Source organism: Neocloeon triangulifer, unplaced genomic scaffold (assembly GCF_031216515.1).
Source record: "Neocloeon triangulifer isolate White Clay Creek 2 clone unplaced genomic scaffold, ASM3121651v1 ptg000008l, whole genome shotgun sequence".
NCBI classification, from domain to species: domain Eukaryota; kingdom Metazoa; phylum Arthropoda; class Insecta; order Ephemeroptera; family Baetidae; genus Neocloeon; species Neocloeon triangulifer.
In genome coordinates this window covers 5,358,541-5,383,362 of record NW_026775550.1, presented here as the reverse complement: position 1 = coordinate 5,383,362, position 24,822 = coordinate 5,358,541, and the positions used below count along the sequence as shown (strand labels likewise).

General features: G+C 34.8%; 5 protein-coding genes across 10 annotated transcripts in view; 2 read left to right on the top strand and 3 right to left on the bottom strand.

The window, feature by feature from the left end:
* The window catches only part of LOC132194872 (zinc finger protein 3-like), a 46,910-nt gene that overhangs the window by 5,831 nt on the left and 16,257 nt on the right, over positions 1 to 24,822 (top strand). The window lies entirely within an intron of this gene.
* LOC132194885 (elongation of very long chain fatty acids protein AAEL008004-like) lies at positions 425 to 5,127 on the bottom strand. 2 transcript variants are annotated; one of them, XM_059616469.1, is made up of 8 exons: positions 2,786 to 2,916; positions 2,381 to 2,514; positions 1,680 to 1,870; positions 1,528 to 1,605; positions 1,412 to 1,468; positions 1,231 to 1,336; positions 947 to 1,083; positions 425 to 893 (listed from the first exon to the last, which is right to left on the bottom strand). In XM_059616469.1, exons 2-8 carry the CDS (start codon positions 2,442 to 2,444, stop codon positions 663 to 665), a joined length of 864 nt encoding a protein of 287 aa, XP_059472452.1. In that variant the 5' UTR covers positions 2,445 to 2,514; positions 2,786 to 2,916; the 3' UTR covers positions 425 to 662. The 2 variants fall into 2 exon arrangements, with proteins under 2 accessions (XP_059472452.1, XP_059472451.1); XM_059616468.1 differs by lacking the exon at positions 2,786 to 2,916 and adding an exon at positions 4,953 to 5,127 and having other exon boundaries at positions 426 to 893.
* Positions 3,032 to 5,746, top strand: LOC132194886 (elongation of very long chain fatty acids protein AAEL008004-like). 2 transcript variants are annotated; one of them, XM_059616470.1, is made up of 7 exons: positions 3,032 to 3,095; positions 3,892 to 3,972; positions 4,032 to 4,222; positions 4,360 to 4,491; positions 4,549 to 4,654; positions 4,888 to 5,024; positions 5,381 to 5,746. In XM_059616470.1, the coding sequence occupies exons 2-7, from the start codon at positions 3,912 to 3,914 to the stop codon at positions 5,609 to 5,611; spliced, it is 858 nt and encodes a 285-aa protein (XP_059472453.1). In that variant the 5' UTR covers positions 3,032 to 3,095; positions 3,892 to 3,911; the 3' UTR covers positions 5,612 to 5,746. The 2 variants fall into 2 exon arrangements, with proteins under 2 accessions (XP_059472453.1, XP_059472454.1); XM_059616471.1 differs by lacking the exon at positions 3,032 to 3,095 and adding an exon at positions 3,420 to 3,465.
* On the bottom strand, positions 5,744 to 13,009 carry LOC132194889 (elongation of very long chain fatty acids protein 7-like). Of its 3 annotated transcripts, none has more exons than XM_059616474.1 (9): positions 12,882 to 12,992; positions 8,576 to 8,745; positions 7,841 to 7,950; positions 7,595 to 7,785; positions 7,325 to 7,405; positions 7,197 to 7,253; positions 6,532 to 6,637; positions 6,328 to 6,464; positions 5,744 to 6,262 (listed from the first exon to the last, which is right to left on the bottom strand). In XM_059616474.1, the coding sequence occupies exons 3-9, from the start codon at positions 7,899 to 7,901 to the stop codon at positions 6,095 to 6,097; spliced, it is 801 nt and encodes a 266-aa protein (XP_059472457.1). In that variant the 5' UTR covers positions 7,902 to 7,950; positions 8,576 to 8,745; positions 12,882 to 12,992; the 3' UTR covers positions 5,744 to 6,094. The 3 variants fall into 3 exon arrangements, with proteins under 3 accessions (XP_059472457.1, XP_059472459.1, XP_059472456.1); XM_059616476.1 differs by having other exon boundaries at positions 8,583 to 8,745; XM_059616473.1 differs by lacking the exon at positions 8,576 to 8,745 and having other exon boundaries at positions 5,745 to 6,262; positions 12,882 to 13,009.
* On the bottom strand, positions 15,822 to 24,525 carry LOC132194883 (elongation of very long chain fatty acids protein 7-like). Its single transcript, XM_059616466.1, has 8 exons — positions 24,352 to 24,525; positions 21,353 to 21,440; positions 19,110 to 19,303; positions 18,977 to 19,057; positions 18,258 to 18,314; positions 17,594 to 17,699; positions 17,111 to 17,247; positions 15,822 to 17,058 (listed from the first exon to the last, which is right to left on the bottom strand). The coding sequence occupies exons 2-8, from the start codon at positions 21,438 to 21,440 to the stop codon at positions 16,780 to 16,782; spliced, it is 942 nt and encodes a 313-aa protein (XP_059472449.1). The 5' UTR covers positions 24,352 to 24,525; the 3' UTR covers positions 15,822 to 16,779.

The following is a 24,822-nucleotide window of genomic DNA, read 5'->3' as shown; positions in this document are numbered from 1 at the left end:
CATGATTAATAATTTGTTTCAAAAGTTACATTAAAGGTAAAGGACAAAAAAATAAAACCTGCTAAATCTCGCCGTCTGAAAATGAACAAAAGTAGGACTAAAATTTTATGGCAAAATGCTGCTTGCACAAATATCGAAATTTGTTGTGACCAATTTTAAATTTAAAGAAGTTGACACTTAAGAAGATGATTATACAAATGAGTGAATCGGGCTTTTCCTCGTTCCACAAATTATTGTTTTTTATTAAAAATTTTTATTAAAAAAACAAATGGCTCTTTGATTTTTGAATAAAAAAACCATTTCTGCAACGAGGAAAAAGCTCGATTCACTCATTTCCACAATTTTAAATGGTTTAACTTAAAAAAGTAAAGTTATTTTACTAACCATTTCCCTTTATTTGGTAGGAAATTTGAAATTTTAACCATCATCGGTTGAAATGATTTTCGAATACAAGCAAGGAATCTAAACATTAAGTTCTTATTTTCTTCCTTCTCTCAATTCAATCATGTTCACAGTCAATCAATAAAAATATCAAGTTTAAAAATTTCGTGATAGACAGTTTTTTATGAGTCTTTGAATGAAATTGATTTTTTTTTTGTTATTATTTATTGAGCGTCTGGAGAATACAAGGTTTAATTTAAAACTAATCGCGACTTTTAAGATCAAGATTGTTTGGGGCCTCCAGTCGTGGGTTTGATGTCCCCCGAGTGGGCAGTGCCGTTGCTCTGCTGCGCAGGCTTCTTCTTGTAGACGTAAGTGTCTAGATAGAACCTGAAGAACAGAAGGAACATGTAGGCGTTCTGCGAGACGACGATCGGCACTGTAAACTTTGGGTAGTCGCAATCTCGGAATAAGAGCTGCATTGAGTGAATGATGATCATTGCAAATTGGATCTGAAATTTAAATAATTAATTATTTAATTGATTGCAGATTTCAAAATTCGAACCATTTGCATTTGAGTGATGTATTTCTTCCACCAGATATTTTGTTTGTACTGAGGGTAAAGGGACGTGATCAGATAGTACGAGTACATGACGACGTGTACAAAGCTGTTGATGAACCCAAGGAACGTACCGTGACCGCCTGAGGTCAGAAACACACAAAAGAAAGTACAATATTGGACATTGCGCTGACAAGTTTCTCATTTTTAATTTTAACTGGGTTTTATTTTCATTCAGGATTTTCCAATGCCCTCAAGATATATGTAATATAAAGGTCATTTATTCTTACCGGGGAGCCACTTGACGCCTCCCCACGAGAGCATCACCATGCCCGTGTGGTGATAGATATGCAGGTATGACGCTTGGTTCAGCTTTTTGCGCATGATAAAGAAGACCTATTGTTCAAGTTTTAAGAGAATGATACAATTAAAAAACACTAATTCATTGATTGGTCCACTTCAAATTCATACCGTGTCCACCAACTCTATCACTTTCACTAGGAAGTAGACATATGTAGCTCGGATTATCTGAAAATATTGCATTTGAAAATGACTTGCATTTCTAAATTAAATAAAAAAGATCGTACCCTATTTGTTTTTGGGTTGACTGACCAGTCGACCGGTTCGCAGGTGTAGCTATACTCTTTCCAGGCGCCGTCCCATGCCTGCAAAAGTAAAATTGATTTATTTTCCGTATTCTTAATGCAATTATGGAAAAAGGAGCGGCGCAAGGTTTTACTTCATAGAAGAGCCAGGCGCTGACAAGAACGTTGAGCAGATTGTAGACTATGATAATTCTGTCCACATTGAAGGGTTTTCTGTCTTTCATGAAATTGGGTCCCCACTTGTTTACGAACCGCAGGTAGCAGAAAAGGATGAACAGTGTTGGGAAAGGGCTTGACATCAACGGCAAGGATGCTGTCCTTGGGTCTGGAAAGACGTATGAAATTCAAGAAAATAAAATAGAATTGATAGCTTTGCAATTTCTCGTAAAGATAATTTTCATGCCAACAAGAATTTCATTGGTTATTCCAAATTACAAACTGTACGTAAATTTAACTCCAATTTTTATAAGAATTTATTTTGACTTCGTACTTTCTGAATTTGTATATTTCAAAGATTTTGAAAATTTGCATCTTTTCAGAGGGTCCTTTTTTTAATGTAGCAGCAGTATTTTTTTTTTTTTTTAAATACTTTTAAACTTTTCTGCCCCTTCAACAAGCCTATGCAAAATTTGACAGTCATTCCCACGCGCTGATGAAAAAAATTCTCACGGCACAAGCGCAATGCCCACCTGCCAATTATGCAACTTGCTTGACCCTCAAGCATCGCGTACAGAATACTTTAGCCGATATTTTTTGCAACTAATTCTTTTTCAACTTTTACCTTTTCAAGTAAAAAAAAATCAAGATGTTTAGAAGAAAAATATCCATCACTCACCACCCCACTTGTTGAAGAGGGTGTCGTATCCATTGAGGATGGACTGGAAGAATTGCGGCGCCATCGTCCAGCAGCGTGACTGCTCCTGCAGGTCCAGAAGGGACGAGTGAATACCTGCCGGTGTTCACCTTGTCCTAGCGTGACACAAAAAGAATCGCAATCACTCTCAGACACTCAAAGGCGCGAATAGGGGTTTGGAGGAAGTGCTCGTGGGATAATTTATTCCCGGTCATATTGTCGCCATCGCCGCACTCAATCAAGACTCATAATGGATTCAATTCAAGTGAGGGGTCAACATTCCCGAAACTGCCAATTTAAAAATTAAATAAACAATGTTATTCTATTTGATAATTAAAATTGGTTCTCAATATAATTTTAATAATATAAATTTTCCTCCGACCTTACCTGCCTGGAAAAATTTTGTCTACTGGAGCTCAGGGGGGAGACCGAGTTTTAGATTGCATTTGACCACCATGAAATAAATACATATTTTACATGCCAAGAGTAAACAAATCCAATTGAAAAACCAATCGACTGGCGGCTGAATTGCAACTGAGAAATTTGTGCGGGGACCTGCAACAGTTTTCCCGCGCCCCATTTCCAGCTGCCAAATTGTGATCGAGGCCAGTGACTTGCAATTAAGAGCCACACTTTCCCATACTTTAGGCAGTCGGCTCGTAAATCGATTTTCATTCAGCGTCGGAACCCTCACGGGGTAAGTTCGTTTTCTGTTTTTCATAACACCTATTTCACAAATTGCATTATTCAATATTTGTGAACAAAATCGCTGAATCAAGTGACGCCTTGGATTGATTTTCAATGTTACGGTCGCTCTCGATTCGAATGTCGCCTGTGTATAAAATGACTACTGGGTTCATGCAAACAAATCGTTTCTTCACACAGAGTGAAAATCGACTCTTGGTGAGCACCATATGATATTTTCCGTGCGTCTGCATCATTATTGTGTGCTCGACATGCAGTCACATAAAAGCTGAGCGACGGGCCTATCGTGGCCAATATATCGCGTAATATCGCTCTGACTAAGAACTGTGCTACGGCTCGGATGCCCCAAAGCCAATAATTTTGTGAGTTAAAGTACAAAATTTTAAATTCCATTGTTTTTCTTTGCATTAATTTGAAGATCAATTTTCATTTTCCATTCAATTTTTAATAATCAGAAAATTTTTATTCCTCATAAATCAACAAAGGTACAAAAAAATCTTGGAATAAGTCGCATTTATTTTGTTCACAGGTAAAATCATAAGGGATCTTTTATTTTTCTGCACAGATATATCTGAAAAAAAGTGTTACAATTTGTTTTCCGAAAATGTATTTTCTCAAAAATTCAGACCAAGGTTCACTGCAGCAGTTTTCCTATGCGGTCGCTTGACTTGCACAAAGAGTAAAAAGCAAAAAGCGAACGTGTCACGATGACTGCGTACATTTGACAGGATATTGTGTGCACTTGAATGCTTAATTTGCTGCCTCCTGACTCTAATTTCCCTTTGCAGTTGAAGCACACGAGCTAGGCATGGCGGCCCTTATTGGTAAAGTGATCGATGGCTACAATACCTTCACGTACACGTGGGCAGGTGAGATTCCTTGAATTTTAAGTTTGCTCGTGTTTTGACCGATTCCGAATTCTTGGCAGACGAGAGAACGAAGGACTGGTTTCTCGTTGGCACACCATTCATCCCCATGATGATAATTTACCTCTACCTTAAATTTATAAAGGATTGGGGCCCCAAATTCATGGAGAACAGACAACCATACGACTTGAAAAATACCCTCCTTGTATACAATATAGTGCAGGTCATTTACAGCATCTACCTGTTCTACGAGGTAAAGCCTATTTCTTGTTTCAAAAGAGAATTTTTTAATATACAAAATTTTTTAAATAATTTTTATTTCTAAACATTCATGTGACCCGAGTATTGGCAATTGATTAAATAATATTTTGTTTGGCAATATTTACATAGGCAGCGTCTGTCTGGAAAGGCTACAGTTGGATATGTGAACCAATTGACTTTTCCAATACACCCACTGCAATGCGAGTGGCTCGGGCAACCTGGCTTTACTACATGGCCAAGTACACTGAACTGCTTGACACAGTGAGATTTTATCTTGATAAATACCGGCATCAAACGTTTTTATTTTAATTTTTTAAGGTTTTCTTTGTGCTAAGGAAAAAGCAGAATCAAGTGTCATTCCTGCATTTATACCACCATTCAATGATGATTTTCTGCGGATACATTGGATCGAAATTCCTGCCTGGTGCATATAATTTGTTATTCACTACATTTCTTATTCTTGTGCATTATTCTACCGCTCAAAACAACAAATTGGAGGGTTGCATATTATTATTTTATCGAAAGGATGATACTTTTATGTTATATTGTTGTTCTTGATGGTTAAGTTTTAATTTAATTTTGAATAGGAGTTAAATGTTTTTGCTTTTTACTTTACTGATAATTATTATTAATTTCATATTTTCATGCTTCTTTCAGGCGGCCACGGCACGTTTTTGGGTCTGATTAACACGTTCGTACACATCATAATGTACTCGTATTACCTGCTGACAGCTCTGGGGCCAAATGTTCAGAAGTACTTGTGGTGGAAAAAGCACATCACCCGGATGCAGATGGTGAGCTCAAAAATCTCCCGAAGCGCCAAAGAGCAGATCAGCGGTGATTACTCCTTCGTCTGTTCCGCCACCACTGCTGACTGAGACTGTCAAACGCTTGTCGCTTTAATGCTGATTATTAAATGGCTGTGGAACAAGACTGGAAATATGGGTGTTATTATTGCCTGCCTGTCTTTGGCGACTGAGAAACTGCATACTGTCGCAGTTTTACTTGCTAACCTTGGAAATTTGCAATACTTGACGGAAAAGGGTCATTTATTCAAAAGAAAAAAATTTCAAAATAATTCCGTCTCTGTTCTTAATTTCTTCAATTATGGTTTATTTAAAAATTTACTTTTTTTATCATTAATTTTCAGTTCCAATTCTGCTTGGTTTTCCTTCATTCGCTATTGATTTTGCGGAAAGACTGCACCTATCCAAAATTTGTGGTCGCCCTACTCACGCCAAACGCCATGTTTTTCTACTTCCTTTTCAACGACTTCTACCAGTCTGCTTACAAGAAGAGAAATGCAGCAAAAGCGGCAAAACTTGCTGAAGAAAATAGGAAAACTGCATCTCAGCAAGGAGAGGAGAAAAAGGCAGAATAAAACATCTTATTTGTTGGTTAAAATTAAATGTTAAGGGTTAATAAATTTAATCCAACCCGTGAACCGCCTGTGCCATGAAGTGAAGAGATAGTAGAGCTTTAAAATGTGAAATATGTTGTTTTATTATAAACTATTAATTCTCATAATATGATTGGGACCAAAAAATAGTAGTATAATGATTAGAATATTTATCTTCAAATTTGAACATTAGAAATTTAATTTTTTTATTATTAAATTATCTGTTACAGTTTCCAAAACATGGAGATATTATCAGAAATCTCTTCAAAACCCATTATTAAACACAATACACTGTATATATAGTTTAAGAGAAATTCAAACAAACAGAATCCTCCATTGAGAGCTGTGGTATATTACAATAATTAAAATTGCTTTTGATTAATTATTATTCGCAAACATTGCCTAATATCCAAGTTTCATTGTTCGCAAATACATAATTAAGGCAACTTCAAACTAGAATACCTTTTACATAATTTTCTTTTGAGGTTTGATGTAGTTCTGCTTGAAAAATTTAGCGAACATGTAGAAGAAGATGATTGCATTGGCGCAAAGAGCCATGATGATAGCCTTAGGGTAATTGCATTCATAAACCAGTAGCTGGGCGCAGTGCACAAACACAATGCAGAATTGCACCTGAACAAAGAATTAGATTTAGTTGTTATTTTCCCCTTAACTATATTAATTTTAAATTATCTTACAAGCTGCATGGTGGTGATGTACTTTTTCCACCACAGGTACTTCTGCACTTCAGGGCCAAACGCAGCCAGAAGGTAGTATGAGTACATGACAATATGCACCACAGAGTTGATCACGCCCAGCAAGGTACCGTGACCACCTGGCAAAAAACGGCAAAAAATAAATTTTTTTTCATAATGCATCATATTGCGAAGGTGATTCTTTACCTGGAAGGTAGCGGGTACCAACCCAAGCACAAAGAGGCATTAGAGTGTGGTGGTAGAGATGCAGGAATGACACCTGTCTATCTTTCTTTCTTAGTATGAAGAAAATCTAAAAATATAAGGGCCGTTAATTACAAAAACTTCATAACGCAAAACTTTTCCATTTTATTGTTTATCAAAAATGCATTGCTTGCTTGGCTTGTGCGTCATCAAATTCTCACAATTTTTCCTATAGCAGAAATCCTAATTAAGAACTAATTGACCTCAGCAGTGATTTACTATTTTGGGAAATTAATTACTCTGAAAATAAATATAAATGCAAAATATAATGGATAAATTTACCATTAGTTGTGCGTAATCCACATATTCTAGTCTCAAAATCATCATCTAGTATGAAAAATTCAATTTTCTTTAAACTATAAATCCACAAAATTTTGCATAATTTTTGCAGGTTTATTGTTGATTATTTTACTAAAATGCAATAAGAGTTTTAATAGCCTTGCTTAGATGAACTGCCTTAGAAGTCACCATTAGTGTTCATAGATTTAATTTAATTTAATTGGATTTCAAATCTATATGCACATTCAAATTTTGTGTTTTCAAGTTGAATAAGAAATAAACAATGCACGTGGAGAAAATTAATAGCCGCGATAAGTGAAACAACTCACAGTGTCAAGGAGCTCTATGATCTTGCAGAAAAAGTAACACCAACACGCCCGTGCCATCTGAAACAATGCACAATAGCGTATTAGATGTTTGATTGTCTCTTTAGTTTATGGGATAGAAAAATACTCACCCTGAGGGCGACGGGGTCTTGCGAGTAATCCACGGGTTGGCACTTGAAGCTATAGTGGTGCAACCAACCGCCCTGAAGTCCCTGAAGGTATAATTTTAAATTACAGCTAGGTTTTTTCAACTTATTATGTTCTATTATTTTAACGTTATCTTTTAGAAAATTTGTCTTTTGTTTATCTTATGCACATACATTTTTTTAGAACATTAATTTCAATGAATTTTTTAATTATATATAATTAATATATTCATTATATTAAAGTTTAATTTTTACCTCCCAAGCAATGTAGGCACTGAAAATGACCTGAAAAGCATTGTATGCAATCATGACTTCTTTCAATTGAAAGGGCTTTTTATTTTTCATCATTTTTGGCCCAGCAATATTGCAAAAATAAAGGTATGACGCCAAAATGGTGAAAAGTATGCCAGGGCTGTCGATCAGAAACCATTCTCTTGTCCTTGGATCTGCAGAAAATTCTCGATTCAATTCTCAGTCTATAAATAATCGGAAAAAACAAACCAGCCGTCTCTTCAAGAAAGCTCTGAAAATTTTCCACGATCTCTGTCGCGTAGTTGCTCATCTTGACACCTCTTGACGTTCACCAGCAGCAACTAAAACTAGTTTCTTGTCTGAAACAAAGGAATAATACGTGATTAGCAGCGGGATTTGCGCAGCCAGATAAAAATATCTATTTTTCTCTATTCATCACTTTTTTCTAACTGAAAGACGCATTGTCATTAGAGGGCAATTTATTCTGTAGGAGATATTGACATAATTGTTTATTTTTCTATTTAGACCTAAATTAAATTTAATTTTAAAAATTAGAAGTGCCTATTTTGGTTAAAAAAAATCGCATCACTTTCAAATAATTTTTTTAAAAAACGAATCTACAATAATATAATAATCTATATTGAACCCATTTTTTTATATTATATTGCTGTTTATTTGTCCAATTGTTTCATCACATTATTTATATTCAATTTAATAAAATACTGGGCAGATCCAGATTCACAAAAATATTTATTCCTTATAGATCAACATATCATACAGAAATTATCTTTTGGAATAATAAGTCAGGTTTTAATGTTCTGATTTTAATATGTTATCATACAAGTTTCATTTTAATTCTTCAATTGTGGCAACATTTCATGTATCCCAATAAGAGAAACACAGCTTTCATGCATCTTTCTTTGAGCCACAAATTTCCCATATTTTATGCGTGACTCTAGTTCCGCGCTTAATATGAGCTTTTACCACATGCAAGCAGCAAAAAGTCTCCCACTCTCCTATCTTGATTGAATAAATTATCCTTCAACAAAAGGCATTGTGCTTTCCGACTCGCAGGTGCTGCAAACTCTGGTTATTTTCCTTTCGCTTTACTCGTCTGCCGGGTGCCGGGGATTAAGTGTAGTCGCCAGAACTTTCTGAAAAATTGATTCTTCTCATGCATTGATCTCGATCTTAATCTCGATCTTTAATTAAAGGAAACTTGGTACCTTGTCAATTTGACATAAATTATTATTGTTGTTTATTCCCGTGACGGGAATTCCGTTCATCAATCATACATTAATGCTAAATATCACAATGGGAAATGGGTAGAGGATGGTAAAAAAAATTTCGTATTAAAATGATACCCTATGCGCACTAGAATTATTTTAAAATAAAACTAATAAAAATGCTTTACAAGCAGTCAAAAAATTTGCTTCTGTTAGCAAAGTTGAGACTGCACGTTGGGCGTTAATTAACACGCTTGAATAATATTGAACAACAATTTCGGGCCTATGCTGAAATCGGCATTGAATCGTGTCGATTATTCATGCGTTGCACATCCAATTTGGGAATAATTAAGCCCGGCAGGGTGATATATTGTCCATGAGACTAATGAATGTTGAAAGTAATCATAGATGTTTAAATGAGCAATTTAAAAGCACAGCCTAAATGGCGTAATTGCAGGCCGCAAATTTTAAGGACACATATTTAAATAGTGTCCTAAAACTTGTCGATCACGCGTGTTTCGAGAATGCACACACTACCAATTTGATCGCGCCAATTACATAAAAAATAGGCACGTTCTTGGAATATCACTTTCATCGCCCGGCAACCAGAGTTAAATCTGACGAATGAATGCAATGTGCGCAACCTTATTTTTTTACGTAACGGACGTGGTCATGAACAGGAATTTCGCTCACTTCAAATGAAATAAAAAGTGCGATTTCATAATATCGATTTCAAACTATCTCAGGTCTTTTTCCCGTATTTTTTTTTCCTATTTATTTCATTTTTTCAGGAAGGGTCACTCAAAAGAAAGATTAAAAAATGATTTATTTCATTAGTTTAAATACATATATAGATTATGCTGTCCTGCCTTTTGTATCAGTCATTTTGAATTCCTAAAAACAATATCCCTAAATTTATAAAAAAAAATATTTCAGTGTTAACAAAAAGTTAAACTTTAAACATCATTATTTCATCAGATTCAGTCGATTTCACGCACAAATAATTCCAATTTTTTTGTAAAGCTATAAGATTTCATAAATTTCCAGCTTTTGGCGTTGAGTTGCAATGAAAAGGTTGGCCAATGTAAATATTTGCAGCCTTGCCAAATTTATTGCTGGTAATAAAAACCCGCAAACGAGAATTGTTGCTTTCTCATAAGAAGCAGAAAAGTTTCCGCAATGAATTTCTAGTTTGGGCATTCAATCTTAAAATGCTGCCAAATAGAGACAGAATGCTACATAACTTCTTGCCCGTCAACATAAAATATTCATCTCACGTCAGACAACAAAGATGGATGAAAATTATACGGGCCTGTGAAAAATGTGTTCGCAAAATATTTTAGTTTTCCCTCGACTCCCGCAGAAATCGTTTTAGCTTTGCCCTTTTATCCCCTGAAATAACCAATTGATCTTATAACTGGAAGTGGAAAATTTCAAGTCCAAAAGACTCTTGAAACAAAACAAACTGCATTATTATTTTTATTAATTTATTCTTCTCATCAGCCCAATACAAAACCTTTTGAAATTGAAAACTTATTTCCACGGAAGCTGATTAATCAAGCTTTTTAGATTTTAACTTATAGTGGTGTAATCTGTTAAAAATTTATTTCTGTTTATCTGTCCAAAATTGTTACATCATATAGTTTTTGTGCAATTTTTTGGAAATAATTAATTTGAAGGAAAAAAAAGTTAATTGCTGGATAAAACGGCACCTTCACTAGCAAAAATATTGTTAAAACTTTCCGAGATCATAAAGACCCCATCCGCCGCAGTGATAAAGGGAAGAAAAACTAGTCAAATGCCGATATGGGCTGAGATCACTTTATCACGCACAGAAAAAGATTAATTAATTAGAACCACTGCGGTGGAAACTTAAATAAAATAATCTTTGCCATAGTCGTGCCTTGTTTAGAACGATTCAATGTTTTTTCTCCAACAATTTGTTTTTTTCCAATATGAAATTTCTGTAACAATTTCGAATAATAATTTGCCATGCAGAGAGTCATGAAATAATACAATGAAAGATTGCAATTGAAGGTTTTATAATCTAATTGACTTTTTAAATTCTCTTTGAAATTAAATCCACCCTCAATTCAAGTGGTCATAAATTAGTCAATATTTGAAAGTGCAGAGGCAGAGGGTCCTCTCTTTTCTCCAGTTACTTTCAGAAGCGTGCAGGATAATTTGGCCCTCATTACCACCAGACTGTAAAAGCAGACTGGGGTTGCAAATCAAGGCTGGCGCGATCGTAAAATCTTTCACTCAACGTCTGGAAAATAATTCCATGCAAGAAAATAATGGCCGGCGGCTGACCCAGTAAGATCGTCGCACTCATTATGTATTTTTCGGCATGTGCACAAACGCACGTAATCCCATTGCCCCGGTGGTGCTGGCGGCGGCCTCGAGCTTGGTTTTTTACGTAACAATCAAAACTCGTCGCGAATTTTAGCTCCACTCGATCCACCACCGGCTGCACGTAGACCGCGGGGAAAAGCGGGTTTTTCAGCCTACGTGACGCTGAATGCGTTTCATAGATTTGGGCAGAGGAGCCAAGGTCGCGGTCCAGCAACAGCTCAACATTTTCCTCCTATCGCGACCTGCTGCACTTGATCCAATGCGTGCACTATGTTTCGGACTGTATGTTTCGGTCGGCCTCGTGCGATGGTGAAAAATGGTGTTTTGGATATTACGAAATTAACACACTCGCGAGCAGATGCACAGTTTGATCTCCTCAATCTCTTGCTTCGACAACTCGGAGGACGGTGACAAAATGTATTAATCAGCGCATTTTTAACAAGCATGTTTTGAAGGTTTGGCTAAAATACGCAATCTCTGGATGAATTTGATTTTTAGCTTGTTACTTGTGTTTTAGTGAGTCTTGATACTACTTGCTATTGGCTTGTAAATTTTTACGCAGAAAATTGTTGATCATAAAAAGTGGCAAAATAAATTTGGCACAGATTTTATTTCGTGTTCTCCCAAAAGCATAAGTATTTTTCTTGATAATCTATTTATTAAAGACATTTTTAGCCCATTGCCAAAGTGATCAAATGAACTGAGACGGTGAAAAACAAAACACACGTCAAAACAAAAACACATTAATTACGCTCGGTGTGCTTTTTTTTAAGGAGGTCACGATTTTTAAAATTTGATATTAGTGAGAACAAGAAAGTGCCTTTGGCTTCTTTCTGTTGTTTATTATTTACAAATGCACTTCTTGACGCATGCTAAGTTCTAAAAAAGAAATCGAACCATTTCACTTTATTTACCTAAAAAGACTGCATCTCCTTAGGATTTCGCATTTATTTAAATATTAAAAAGTCAAAAAACTAGGTCATAATTTGCGATTGAAAGTACATTAAGAGGGCTTCTATCTTTACTTTAACAAAAATTGCGCTCACATGTTTTATGAAGTAGATTTCTCATCCTGCCCTTGTTTTCTGGGCGTGAAGGATTTCCAGCAAATCTCGTGCGCTTCCATTGGTGTGCATTACTTTCAACGCATTAGATAAGCTCATGCATTATGTAGCCGCGGAAAGCGAGAGACTTTGCAATTTGGCTTTTAATTATTCTGTTCAAAGACTAGAAACAAACAGCACAGTGCCATGCAAATCATGATATTCAATTCATAAGATAAGAAAATATGCTGCTGGGCAGCCTTGGCGCTTATAATTTTTGATGCAGTGACTCTTGCACATTGAGGTTTATTTATGAATTCTCAAATAAACATGAAATTTCATCACCAGTTAAGGAAGACTGTTCTTTTTAATCCTGGGAATTCAACTAATTGGGTGCAATTAAAAATTTTGAAATGCTCATGGATTATTTTCTTATAATTTCTTTGGCCAATTCAAATTTTGAAAAGTTTACAATTAATAAAAAAATGGTACTTGTTTATACCAATTTTTTAACAATTAATGGAGAATAAATAAATGTAATGTATCAATTTCAAAGGTGCAGTAAAAAATAGTTTAAGGATGGAGAGTGCACCCTTAAAAAATGCATTACTATATTTTTAAACAAACTTGCTCAATTTAATTTAAAAATGAAAAACAATAACTCACGGTTCTAAGAGGCGAAAATTTTTAATCAGTGTTGTCCACCGAGGACTGGAGTGCGCGTGCTGCCAAGTGCAAGGTGCCCGTGGATCTAAACGCGGAGGCAGGCGGCCGCTTCCATTGCCACCTCCGTGTTGATTCACCTTGCCTAGCGCCGGAAAAATAGTTGGTTCTCTGTGATAAAAGTGGGGATTTTTGAACTTATTTCATGTAAAATAGAATAAATAAAAAAACATGAATTTCCTTAAAGTCTTATTATGCAGTTTTAATCAAAGTAAGAAAGCTTTGGATGGGTTACTTTGATCCAGATTTTTCAACGGGTTTTTCTAAATTTGAATTGCAGAAAATTTATTTCAAAATCAATTCAATTCAAAATTAAAAATCAAGTTAAAAGTAATTATAGTTAAAAATTGTGTTTATTGATCCATCACAAAGGCAATTGCTTCCTCATGTGGCATATTCAAAATTATACAGTTTAAAATAATTGATGAGAATTGTACAGTAACAAAATTTTTCGATTACAAAATAAAAACATTTCATGCAGATGACTGCCTGAAACTGCCTACTACCGCGGTATTTGTTATTTTTTTGCTCTTACTCCTGGCAAAAATCTGCAGCTCAAGTTATGGCCTCCCAATGAAGCATTTTTTTATTTTTTGGTCCCAATCAATGACGTTTTTATAAACAATGTGTAAGCAGCATCTATGAAATTTCGCATGTTCAGGAATTTCGGGGATGTTTTTTCTATGTGCGAATGAATGATGGAAGAGGAATCGAAACTGTTTGTTCATTTGATTTTTTTACCCAGAATGAATGAAATGAGATTTCCACACTTAGGTGCATTATGTGCAGCTGCTCAAGGAAACCGGTTTTGGCACGCACTAATTTTGTCGAAATTTGAAGAGCGCAACAAAACCTTAACCTTAATGCAATAATTGCTTGCTTTCTGGCATTTGTTGCACCAGCATTAGAGCGTAATTATCTCCGCGCAGTAGTTGCGCGAAGGAGAGGAAATTTAATTCAATATTTGTCGGAATGAACGGCGGAGAAAATGAGAGTGAATAATTTCATGAGAAATTTAGTGAACTTTCCCTGATTTTAAAGAAAGCAATTATTAAAAGTTCCCCTAAACTATAACCAGTACTTAGAATAAGAGATGGCCTAATTTCGGATGCATTTTTATTTCGTTTCAAGTAGTTATGCATGCACAACAAAATCGCGGCTGGTGGACATTGGTCTGCTGCATTATTTGCGTTGTGAGTCAATCATCGCTCCGTCGACAAATTTTCCGCTGTGTCATTCAGGGAAGTTTGTTGAGAAAACAAAATCACCCATCTGCAGTACTTGAAAACGAATTGTTGTGAAACCATGCAATCGCTGTCAAGCATTTGCGCGAAATCTTGTATTTAGCTGCGTATTGCGTATTTTTGTGATAAAATAGGCTTCATGTAAAACTTTCTAGGGCCGCCAGTTGCCTACCTGTTAGGAGGCAAACATATTTGTATAAAATATTAATTAAAACCTGAAAAAGTAGGTAGCTTACATTAGATCAGATCATTATCAATCATTATTATACATCTATAGATGATAATAGGTAATATTAATATGAAATTTTAAGGAATTAGAAATGATAAACAATTGTTATTAACCAATTATTTATTTATTTATTCTCCATTCAAATATAAAAAAGCAATATTTAATAAAGTTTTTTTTTAATTTTCTCTGAACCATATGAATTGTTCAATTCAATTCAATTCAATAGATTTTTATTCCATTTTAGATCATTATTATTGTTTTTTGTATTGAATCTAAGGGGTGGTGACGGTGGTGTATCAAAATACATCACTTGAAACTTGGGTTCACGCGGTGGCCGATTTCTTTTTGATGTCGGGCGTTTTAGCAGACCTCTGCTAGTTGTGATACCCTTTCTGCTCATTTTTTCCAAATCAATTTTTTTCATGTATGACTTGAGTAGAATAAACAATAACGAAATCGGAGCAGTCCATCTGCAAAATAGATAAATTCCACCACTGTGACGATGCAAGTCGGTAAATAAGGTATATATCTAGTATATTCCAGACTATGATTTTTGGGTTGGCACTACTGCATATATACTGGCTGGGTGCTACCGGTTTTTCCGGTTTATTTAGGCGGTTTTTCATAAAAAGACATAAAAAGTTGAAATGTGAAAAAATGAGGGTAGCAGAGGTCTGCTAAAGCGCCCAAAATCAAGAGGGACGCCGCCGCCAGGGTGAACCCACACTATATATTGAAAAAAGAACAATCACAAGCACTTTTAAACTGCTACTGATGCCACAAATATAGCTTGCAGATCAAAGGGAGGAGAAATTGGTGGGTCGTTCTAGGGCTTGACTATCCTCAAGGCGAAAGCACCCCGTTTTTGTTTATTCGCCACTCTGTTGTTGATCTTAAGATCTTAAGACCTAGAATATCTCACAATTTTATAATCTGTAGATTTAAGCAAATACATATCACAAGTAGATTTTTCACTCTATTATACCTGAGAATTTTTCATATATTCTAAATATTTGTGAAAATCTTCAATTCAATTCAATAGATTTTTATTCCATTTTAGATCAAATATTTACAACGATCTTTGGAATAAGTAATTATCAGTGACAAAGGAGAATGAAAAGGTTCAATGCGGCAGAGATAGGATATTTTTGATCTCCAAAGTTTTTGCTAAATCAATCATGCTACTGGTTGGTATCTTGTTTTTCCGTCATTTCAATGTTTCCCTCCCACATTAATTGTATTTCTTTCAATAATTTTTGTAGAAATGTGGAAAAAATTTTATAGTGCTCATGTGTACTTTAAGGTACAAAAACAAAATGTACAGGTACTAAATAATATCAGTTAAAAGATAGTCTAGTTAATTTTTTAATGTCCAGTGAATAAGGGGGCAGAATAAAAATTCAGAACAAATGTTTAAAAATCATATATTGTTTTTATTTTGAATGACATTATAATACATTATTAAATAGGCATAAGCAAGCGCTCAAAAATACTTATTACTTATTACATGGTGGTATTGTCGGACCTTGTATTGTGACTTAATTTAAAAAAAAAGGTGTTATGATATAGAAATTCGAGGATTTCTATTTGGGATATTTTCTAGTATATAAATTGTGCAATTCTTTAAAAGCACAAAAGTATAATATTTACAAATTCCCTGACAACATGGCATAAAATATCTTGATTTTCACATACATAGCATAGAATAAACCACATTTGGTCATGCGCAAACATCTTTTTAACTTAAACACTACTTTATTTAACACCAAAAATGGCAAGAATATTCATGAAATATATTGATTTGCCAAACATTATTATTTTATTTTATAATGAATGTCGTGTTTTACTTAAGAAGGATACGAAGTCTATTCTGCCTCACAAATTTGAGCGAAATATAGATAGATCATCTCCTATTGTAATTAGTGACAAGCTTAGTGGCAAGGAAAGTTGATGATGAAAAAGGCATAGTTATTCAATTCAATTGAATTCAGTTAAATGTTGATGACAGTGAAAAATCGTCATTAAAAAAAACTGATCAATAAATCTAATCAACAAGAAAGATAATGGTGAGGAGATGTAAAATTAAACTTCCGGGTCTCAGTACAAGGAAAGATAAAGATTTTTATGGCAAGTTTCTCAACTAGTAAGTGATCCATTACAATATATAAATTTCCGTAGTGACATTTTGAATATGAATATACTTTTGTCAAAATTATTATCAGCATCTTACTTGAGTCGCTCCCAAATTTTTTTTAAACAATCGCAAATCACAATCCAAAAAAATTTGGAATTTTCTTTTTCAAAAACTTCCTCACCCTCTGAAGGATTGAAAGAAAATGAACAAAAGCAACCACTGTTCAGTTTATTTTTAGTCGATCTTGGCGTTTGGCGAGTAACACGCTGAAACGGGAATCGAGTGTCCGTTTTTGTGGACACCGTTGCCGTTGGTGTGCACTCCGTTCTTATGAACGCCGTTTGCCTTTCCGTTGGTAGCTGCCTGCGCCCTGTACGCCTGTTGGTAGAAGTCGTAGAACAGGTAGAAGAAGATGAGCGTATTGGGCGCCAGGAAGAAGATTGCAACCTTTGGGTAGGTGCAGCTCGGCTGCAGGATCAACATTGTGTGCACCAACACCATCATGAATTGGATCTGAGGGGCAACATTTTTCAACTGTTAAGGGATTTTCTAAAATCTTAGTCACCATTTGCATCCTGGTGAGGTACCTCTTCCACCAGAGGTACTTCTGCATGTGCGGACCAAAGGCCGAAAGGAGGTAGTATGTGTACATGACCACGTGGACAAAGGAATTCAAAAGTCCGAGCATGGTACCGTGTCCACCTAGAAAAATTTGAATGTTTCTTGACTATTTATATTTTCATTACATTCGCTTCATAAGAAGAAGCTATCATCCATTTTCAATTGAACACGTTGATAGCGAGGTATTTGTTTCTAACTAAGCAAAGAGATTAAATAGATTATTTGACTTTTTTGATTATTAGTTATTAATAAATTAATTGAATAATCTAATTTCAAAACAGTCGATTTTCATGGCATATTTTCCTTACTGTAAATAAATTGACTTTCGGAAAATATGTTTATATATATGTTTTTGGATTTCTTATATTTTTTTCAACAAGCAGAATTCAATTTTATTTTGACCATAAGCTTTGTCCTTAAAACTAACCTGGCATATAGCGGGTTCCTCCCCATGAAATTCCCACCATACTAACGTGATGATACAAGTGCAGAAAAGACACCTGGTTGTTCTTCTTGCGCAGCACAAAGAAAACCTGCAAGCATTTCAACATACAACCTCAAAGCCCGTTCTTGAATAATGATAATGCAATTTATAAGTTTCATTTATGGGAAAAGGGGGATTTTCACATCCCAACTTCAGATCGCTTCTAATTGCGTGATCCATGACGTCACTCAACGTTTTTTTCTTTTCAAATCGTTGAGCGTCTGCGGCGACCGAAAACAGTTTTTTGTGCTTGGGCAATCAGGATTTTCCAATACTGACAAAAAACGGCTGGCAAATATGAATCAAAAGAAACATGACCTCGAGGAAATTACAATTAAATTTGAGCCACACCTTTTTTAATCTCATTGGGTGACGTTGTGCAGACTGTTGCGAGATGAGGAAAAAATCGTCTGCTGGATTTTTTGCAAATTTAAGCATACGTTATTGCTAAGTTGAAGGTCTTTAATTATATGATTGTTAATTAACTATGACATGAATAGCCAGACAATTTATAAATAGTTGGACGTGAGACTTTTTCCAAACTAATTTTAAATGATTTCAAATTTCAAATTAATCATTAAAATCAAGGCAAATTTAAATTACTCACCGTGTCCATCAAGTCGACGAGTTTGCAAATAAAATAAAGCCACACAGCTCTAGCCATCTGAAAATTTACAGAAAAATTTTATATGAAATTTACTACGAAATTATTTAGACGTCAAAATTTTCTTTTCCTCTGGTGCTTGAAGTGCAACACAAAAATATTTTAATCCAAGGTTTTTGTGTGTGTCTAATTGTAAAAAAAAAACATTTTAAAATGCAATTCATTATTCATTTTATTATTGGGGGATATTCACATGCTAAGTTAGTACCAGCAATTCACATACGCTTACTTAGCATGTAAATAGCCCCCATTGATTTTAATATTGTTGTATTTTTAATAGAAAAAGTATCCTTTCAATTTCGTTGTTCGTCTGTAAGCCAAAATTATAACCACAATTTAAAAAATACCGGCAGGTAAAAAAAAATTGAAATTGCAAATTCACATGTGAAATAACATACTAGAGTTTTTGCATAAAATTTCTTCCCTGTGCTGAACCGCGTCCTGCATTTAACCTTGATCATTACAAAACGAGTTTGTGGTTTATCGCTTCTTTGCTCATGCTCATGAGAACTAAAAAATTGTTCTGTTTTGTCATGCATGCACGGATTCAAAAACGCCAGAACAGAAAGTAAATTTGTCATTATCAAGCAAATGTTATAATTCAATTTAAAAATAATTATTATTGGATTAAATTAAAAGATAAATCTCGATTTTTTTTTCACCCTCATTGCAGTTGGACTTGTTGAAGTATCCAAAGGTTGGCAGGTCCAGCTGTATCCATTTGCCCAACCACCTTGCAAGCCCTGTGAATACATGAGCGAAATTATCTTAAAACAAAATGAGCTTCAAGCCTACTTCGTAGAAAATGTACGCGCTGAAAATGACTTGCGTGAAGTTGTAAAAGATGATGGTGTTGCGCAAGTCAAAGGGTTTCCTGTCCCTCATCAGCCAGGGGCCGACTCTTGTGCAGAAGGGCAGGTAGATGAAAAGTAACAAGATCGCGATAAAACCAGGTTCTTCCATCATGAACCAGTCTTTTGTTCGGTAATCTGTAAATAAAGTGTTCTTTTTATTATAAATGTTTGTTATTCACCAAGCAAGTCGCAAAAATATATAATTGACAGTTAAGCAAAAAATATTATATTAATTAATATTGAAATTAATTACTATTACTATTGTAAATGAATATCCAGAGATAATGATTACACGGAAATTTCAATTTCATTAAATTCAATCTTTACTGCTTATACGTCGTAGTTTTACTCAAGGTAGTAATTGCCCAAGGTACTAAGGGACGTTAACATTACCTTGAATTTTTTGTTAAGAAACTTTTAGAAGTATTTTTCAAATGTTGTCTATGATATGAACAAACATTGTAGATGTGCATTTGAATGCTTACATTAAACTGAGTGATACTCGGTTACAGGGTTTCTGGGTGTGATTTTCCTCGGTGGTAAGTGAAGAGGGTTATTTAAATGCTTGCCCACCCCCGCTAAATAGCTAAAGGCATTAAATCACTTAAATGTGTTATATTTTTCAATATTAGTAATTTATTACTAATTATCATTGTTTTTTCTTCACAAATTAGTCAAATGTACAGGCAAATTGAAGATACAGTTGCAATTGATATTTTTTTATTTATCACAGAGGCAATCGCTGTCCATATGGAGATACATTATTATTAATATTTATTGACTTATGAAGCGTCGCCTCGATGTAATGACTCATTGCGACGCGCCCCATTTGCAACATAGTACAAAACAAGTAGAAAAAAGGGTAAAAAAACAAGAATATTACAATTCATCAATAAGTTCAAAAAACTCTTCTTTGCTGTAAAATTAATCATAAATTCAAAGTTATTACATTCGTTCTTATTTAGAGAGAAAAATTACAAATCTTTATCATTTGCAATATAATAATACAAAATTTTATATAATATATTGTTAAATATATTTCTAATGGAATAAATTTTGATCTAATCTAATAAAACTTATGATCAAAAAGACATCGCAAGGATGTAATTAGTCCCTGCAACTATCCCAATTTGGAACATAGACAACATAAAATAAAAACAAATTTTTATAGATTGAATGATTGGAATTGAGCCATAAAAAGATCCGCGCTTAAGGAGTGCGAGAGACTTGAAATGTGCATAAGTAACAACCAATGACATACATATTATAAAAATTCAAAGGAAATTAACCTTTGTAAAAAATTTACAATTTGCCACACACTACTTGCTAGGACAGCTGTTTCAAATTATTGGAATTACTTTTTCTAGAGACAGGACAAAAATTACTATTACTTTTTTTTAAATGGGAGCATAGGGGAATAAAACAAAAGTTAAGCGAATTAAATGTTTTTAATTTAATATCATTAAATTAAAATCCATTATTAATTCATTAATTTTATAGATGTTTCTAACTTGCAATATAACAATTTTGTTAAGTTGTTGATGTAAATATATGTAATAAGAATGCGGAATAACTAAACAGGAATTAACTGTATAAAAAATATGGAACTAGGATTATTTTTTGAATTCGTTTCATAATTTTAAGTCTTGTTTGGGTTGAAGCTTAACGAGCTTTTAGACGTGGTTTTTAGTAGAAGCTCTGTCAATCTTCTAATGCCTACGTGCGATTTCACATTAAGCAAACCACCAGTTGACCTTCACTGTCATTGAGACCCACTGGTGGTACATTCTACTTCATTAGCAATTCCCTTCAATTTGTACATGGGGTCATACAAATTTCGCCCTCCTGAATGATGTGTAAAGTTTCTGAATATATTCAAAATTATTATTAAAATATGAACAGCAACGCTGTTCGTCAATTATTTAAATAAGATTTTATTTGCAATTTTACTTTCCATTCATTACAAAAGTTTAAGAAGACGGGAAACCAAATAAATCATATAAATGGAAAAAATTGTTCAATTTAGCTCTTTATTGACTTAAAAGCCGTCACTGCGATTTATTAAAAAATTTGCACGTCCAGCAACTTTCCTCTTTTTTTTACATTCAAGTGCCGTGATTCATTATTCAGCCGTTGCGCAACTTTTTCTTAGCGTAGTGGTAATTTTTACTTTTAACAACTTACCTGGGGGTATTCCTAGACCGTAGAATATCCATCTGTCCAGCGCTTCAATCATGACACCAGATTTTGACAAATTAGGACCGTAGCCCATCTGAAAAAGAAGGATGAAATTAGATGCTTGGATGAAATTAATACATTTTTTCACACACAAATAATCAATTGTGATAAAAGTCTGTGCAATTACTCAGTTACATAAATAATTTATTTCTAACTCATCTGACAATGAGTAAAACTTAAATTTCACTTGGAAAATTTTAGATATTTTACAATTAAGCAGTTAAAAACTAATAAAACTAACTTCATTGTTTTTGAAAAATTTATCGATGGGCATTTAAATTTATGGGAAGAATAAATTGTTAATTGGATTGCGACTGTTTATAAATAAATAATAAATCTGGCCTGGATCAAAACTACAGGTAATGATTTTGCACATATTTTCACATTGATAAAATCCTGTGAACCGATAAAATGTCAGACATAGAAACGCAGTTCAACCATAAATGTCTTATGCGGAAAACTCCAACCGCACTGTAGCAAAAACTTTTTTGCTAGAGTGGCCTAATATAAAAAGCGATCGAGGAGATCAATTAACGAAACCACTGACAAACACCGGTTTCCGATCTCACGCAAACTTGTGCGCGTTTCTCAAGCGCCGAAAATTAAGTTCCACCATTTCCTGTGGGGCGCTGAGAGAAAGAAAGTTTTGGCCGCCGCCGCGTGCCGTAAAATTTATTAGCGTGCTTGCTGCAAGAGAGGAAGATGAGGAGCCCAGTCGCGCGCTTTTGCAGCAGAACTTTCATTTTCGACGCCCGAAACTTGAACACACGTGGACCAGCAGCATTCGGTGTTAAAAAGGCGCCTACCACTACTAGCAGCATAATTATTTAATCCCGCTTATGCATTTAGCGGCGCGGCTAGCGCACGTTTTGCGTAGAGTTACCATCACTTGTGACCTTAATTTTGCGACCCGCGAGGCCGCGACGCAGCAACGCTGAATTTGCTATATCCATTCATAAATTCAGTAGTTATCATTTTGGCTTTATTAATTTGTTCGTTTTTTTTTCTTTTTACTGGATAAAGAATGAACGGAAAAATTAAGTTTAAAATTGATGCATTATGACTATTTCAAGAAAAGATTGATATTATTTTTTTTTCACTTAAAATAGATTTCGTCGTTAGCCAGTACGCAGATTTCCTCGAGCCGCTCCCCAGCTTTCTTGTGTTAAGTAATAAATGGTCTATTTAATAAAATGTGGTGGGACCTAGAAATTGGGATGGCTTTTTGACTGGATGCTGCAATATACAAGCAACAAACTGTTGAAAAGTCACACATTGGTAGTTATAAAAGAGTTGAACATGAAAATGCAGAGACCTTTCTTTTATAGCCCGCAATTCTATAAAATCGATTTTACAATGGAATTTCATTAAAAAATACTAATTTAATAAATTTCAAGCTTAAAGAAACTCACATTTTTTTTCTAGACTATTCAAATTGATCTTTATTGTCTAATAAGCCGTTGCCGCGTTGTCATTGCAATCATTTATAGAAATTACAAACTTGTGAATTTTTAATTTTAGATTTTTTTGCTGTTTATAAAAAGAATTGTATTTAGATGCCAAAGATTTCAATAAGTTGAATTAAAAAATACATTTTTTAATATTCTAAAAAAACATCTAATTTATAAAAACAGCCGTGCAGTTTGAAGATCATCAAGGCTGCAGTGATTGCAACAAGGCGATTGATGTATTAAAAGCATTGCAAAAAATGCCCCAAAATTACAACGCTGGATAACCTTGAATCTATATTCTTTTATTTCTCTCTAAAAAAAATCATATTCAACGCAATTAATTAACACTATCCTTAGCATCACAATAGTAACTGTTAAGTGCTACAGCACCGAACAACTAATTCTCAGAGCGTTTTATTGCAAAGCCAATATTGACCGTCTTTTTTGAGTACTTCCATTATAGTAAACACAGAAAGCCGGATGGAGTGTTTTGCAAACACATCTTGGCTCTAATGCGCCAGCAGCATGAGACACGGACAGATTATACCATTCGTGCGGTGGCAATTACTTAATGACAAAAACAATGGTGCGGGCGTGTCGCTCATAATTCGAATCTGCTACCAGAGTGACATTGTCTTGCCAGCCAGAGAGGAGGCACGCGTCGCGGCTATTATTATTTACTATCGGCACCCGCCAACAGTGTTCCTTTGTGGTATTTTGTTACAGCGGTATAATGTGAATAACGCTGACTTGCAATTCGCTGGCTCGCATAGTTGGTGAATTCAATGATTGTGCGCTCGTTAGCAGTGCAACAAAAGTGAGAATACGGCCGTTTTTATACCTCAAGCGCACCTTTTGTGCTTAAACAAGCACTTCAAGCGAACAAATGGCCAATTTAACGCCACGTTTGTTTTGCACGTTGGCTAACGCAAATAGAATAATTAAATTTGAGGTCATTATTAGCAACATTATATCGTTTATATTTAGTAATAAAATACGGAAATAAAATTATAAAATCAGCATCTTCCTTTCAACTATATGCAAAAATCTTCAATTCCAGTAAACACAAATACAACTTTTTTTAATACTTAGATAGAAAATACTAGTAAATTGAACTGAGCATGATGTATAAACTGACTTAAATATAATTTTAAAAAAATGTTATTAAAAAAAACGAGACCTGGAATGAGGCACAGTGGAACCTTTATGGGCAATTTTGAAAATGTCGGTCGAATTTCTTCATAAACAAAAGTTAAAACGTCAATTATGCCTATTGCATGCTCTATGAGCGCGTAATAAAATTTACCATTTACTATAAGGGTTAATCAGATTTCCGTCAATAGTGCCTGACAAGGAGTATAAAACATTTTTAGTCAAAAATAATAATAATTAATAATATTGTTGACGAATTGAATTGTGTTGTTAATTTGTAAACAGGTTTCACGTGTTCAGGATAATTTTAATTGTTATCAGAAGCCAAAGGAAGATACTTGCCTTGGAAAATAGTTAATCCAAAATCAGCGTCCTGAGCCAAAGCAGTCAATGTGTAGACTCCCGCTCAGATTTTTGAGAATTTTTGCAGCACGGGGTTATACAAGTGCAGCGCGCTGCACCAAGCAACCAAAATGGCGCGAGCACCTCGACAGAACTGCGGTCTGGCTTCGGAGGTGCAAGATTGCAGACTTCCCTCTCCCGCCCTTGGCTTCGGTGCGCGGCGCAAGGTGAAAATTTTGAGCATATTTTTACGCAAGAGAAATTTTTTTACTCGCACACACATGGTGGAGAGTGAGCGAGCGGCCGACCAACCAACGGCTTGTGCTTTATTTGTGTGACGTAACCCCGAAATTCGGCGATTGTACCTGTTTGACCAGGCCATCAAGATTATATAAGACCCATTCTTTCCTTGCGGGATCGGTGCTCAATTTCACTTTCAATCTGCTGCCGGGCCTTTTCTCGACTCTAGCG

Excerpts from the sequence above, each read along its gene's own strand:
- LOC132194886 (XM_059616470.1), top strand. The coding sequence starts at position 3,912 with ATGGCGGCCCTTATTGGTAAAGTGATCGATGGCTACAATACCTTCACG. Across the intron at positions 4,223-4,359 it reads GCATCTACCTGTTCTACGAG|GCAGCGTCTGTCTGGAAAGG; the intron begins GTAAAGCCTATT and ends ATATTTACATAG. Across the intron at positions 4,492-4,548 it reads ACACTGAACTGCTTGACACA|GTTTTCTTTGTGCTAAGGAA; the intron begins GTGAGATTTTAT and ends TAATTTTTTAAG.
- LOC132194883 (XM_059616466.1), bottom strand. The coding sequence starts at position 21,440 with ATGGGCTACGGTCCTAATTTGTCAAAATCTGGTGTCATGATTGAAGCG. Across the intron at positions 19,058-19,109 it reads GCGCGTACATTTTCTACGAA|GGCTTGCAAGGTGGTTGGGC; the intron begins GTAGGCTTGAAG and ends ATGTATTCACAG. Across the intron at positions 18,315-18,976 it reads CAAGTCCAACTGCAATGAGG|ATGGCTAGAGCTGTGTGGCT; the intron begins GTGAAAAAAAAA and ends GTAAATTTTCAG.
- LOC132194889 (XM_059616473.1), bottom strand. The coding sequence starts at position 7,901 with ATGAGCAACTACGCGACAGAGATCGTGGAAAATTTTCAGAGCTTTCTT. Across the intron at positions 7,786-7,840 it reads CTTTCTTGAAGAGACGGCTG|ATCCAAGGACAAGAGAATGG; the intron begins GTTTGTTTTTTC and ends AATTTTCTGCAG. Across the intron at positions 6,263-6,327 it reads ACATCACCACCATGCAGCTT|GTGCAATTCTGCATTGTGTT; the intron begins GTAAGATAATTT and ends TTCTTTGTTCAG.
- LOC132194885 (XM_059616468.1), bottom strand. The coding sequence starts at position 2,444 with ATGGCGCCGCAATTCTTCCAGTCCATCCTCAATGGATACGACACCCTC. Across the intron at positions 1,337-1,411 it reads TGATAGAGTTGGTGGACACG|GTCTTCTTTATCATGCGCAA; the intron begins GTATGAATTTGA and ends CTTGAACAATAG. Across the intron at positions 1,084-1,230 it reads AGGCGTCAAGTGGCTCCCCG|GCGGTCACGGTACGTTCCTT; the intron begins GTAAGAATAAAT and ends TTCTGACCTCAG.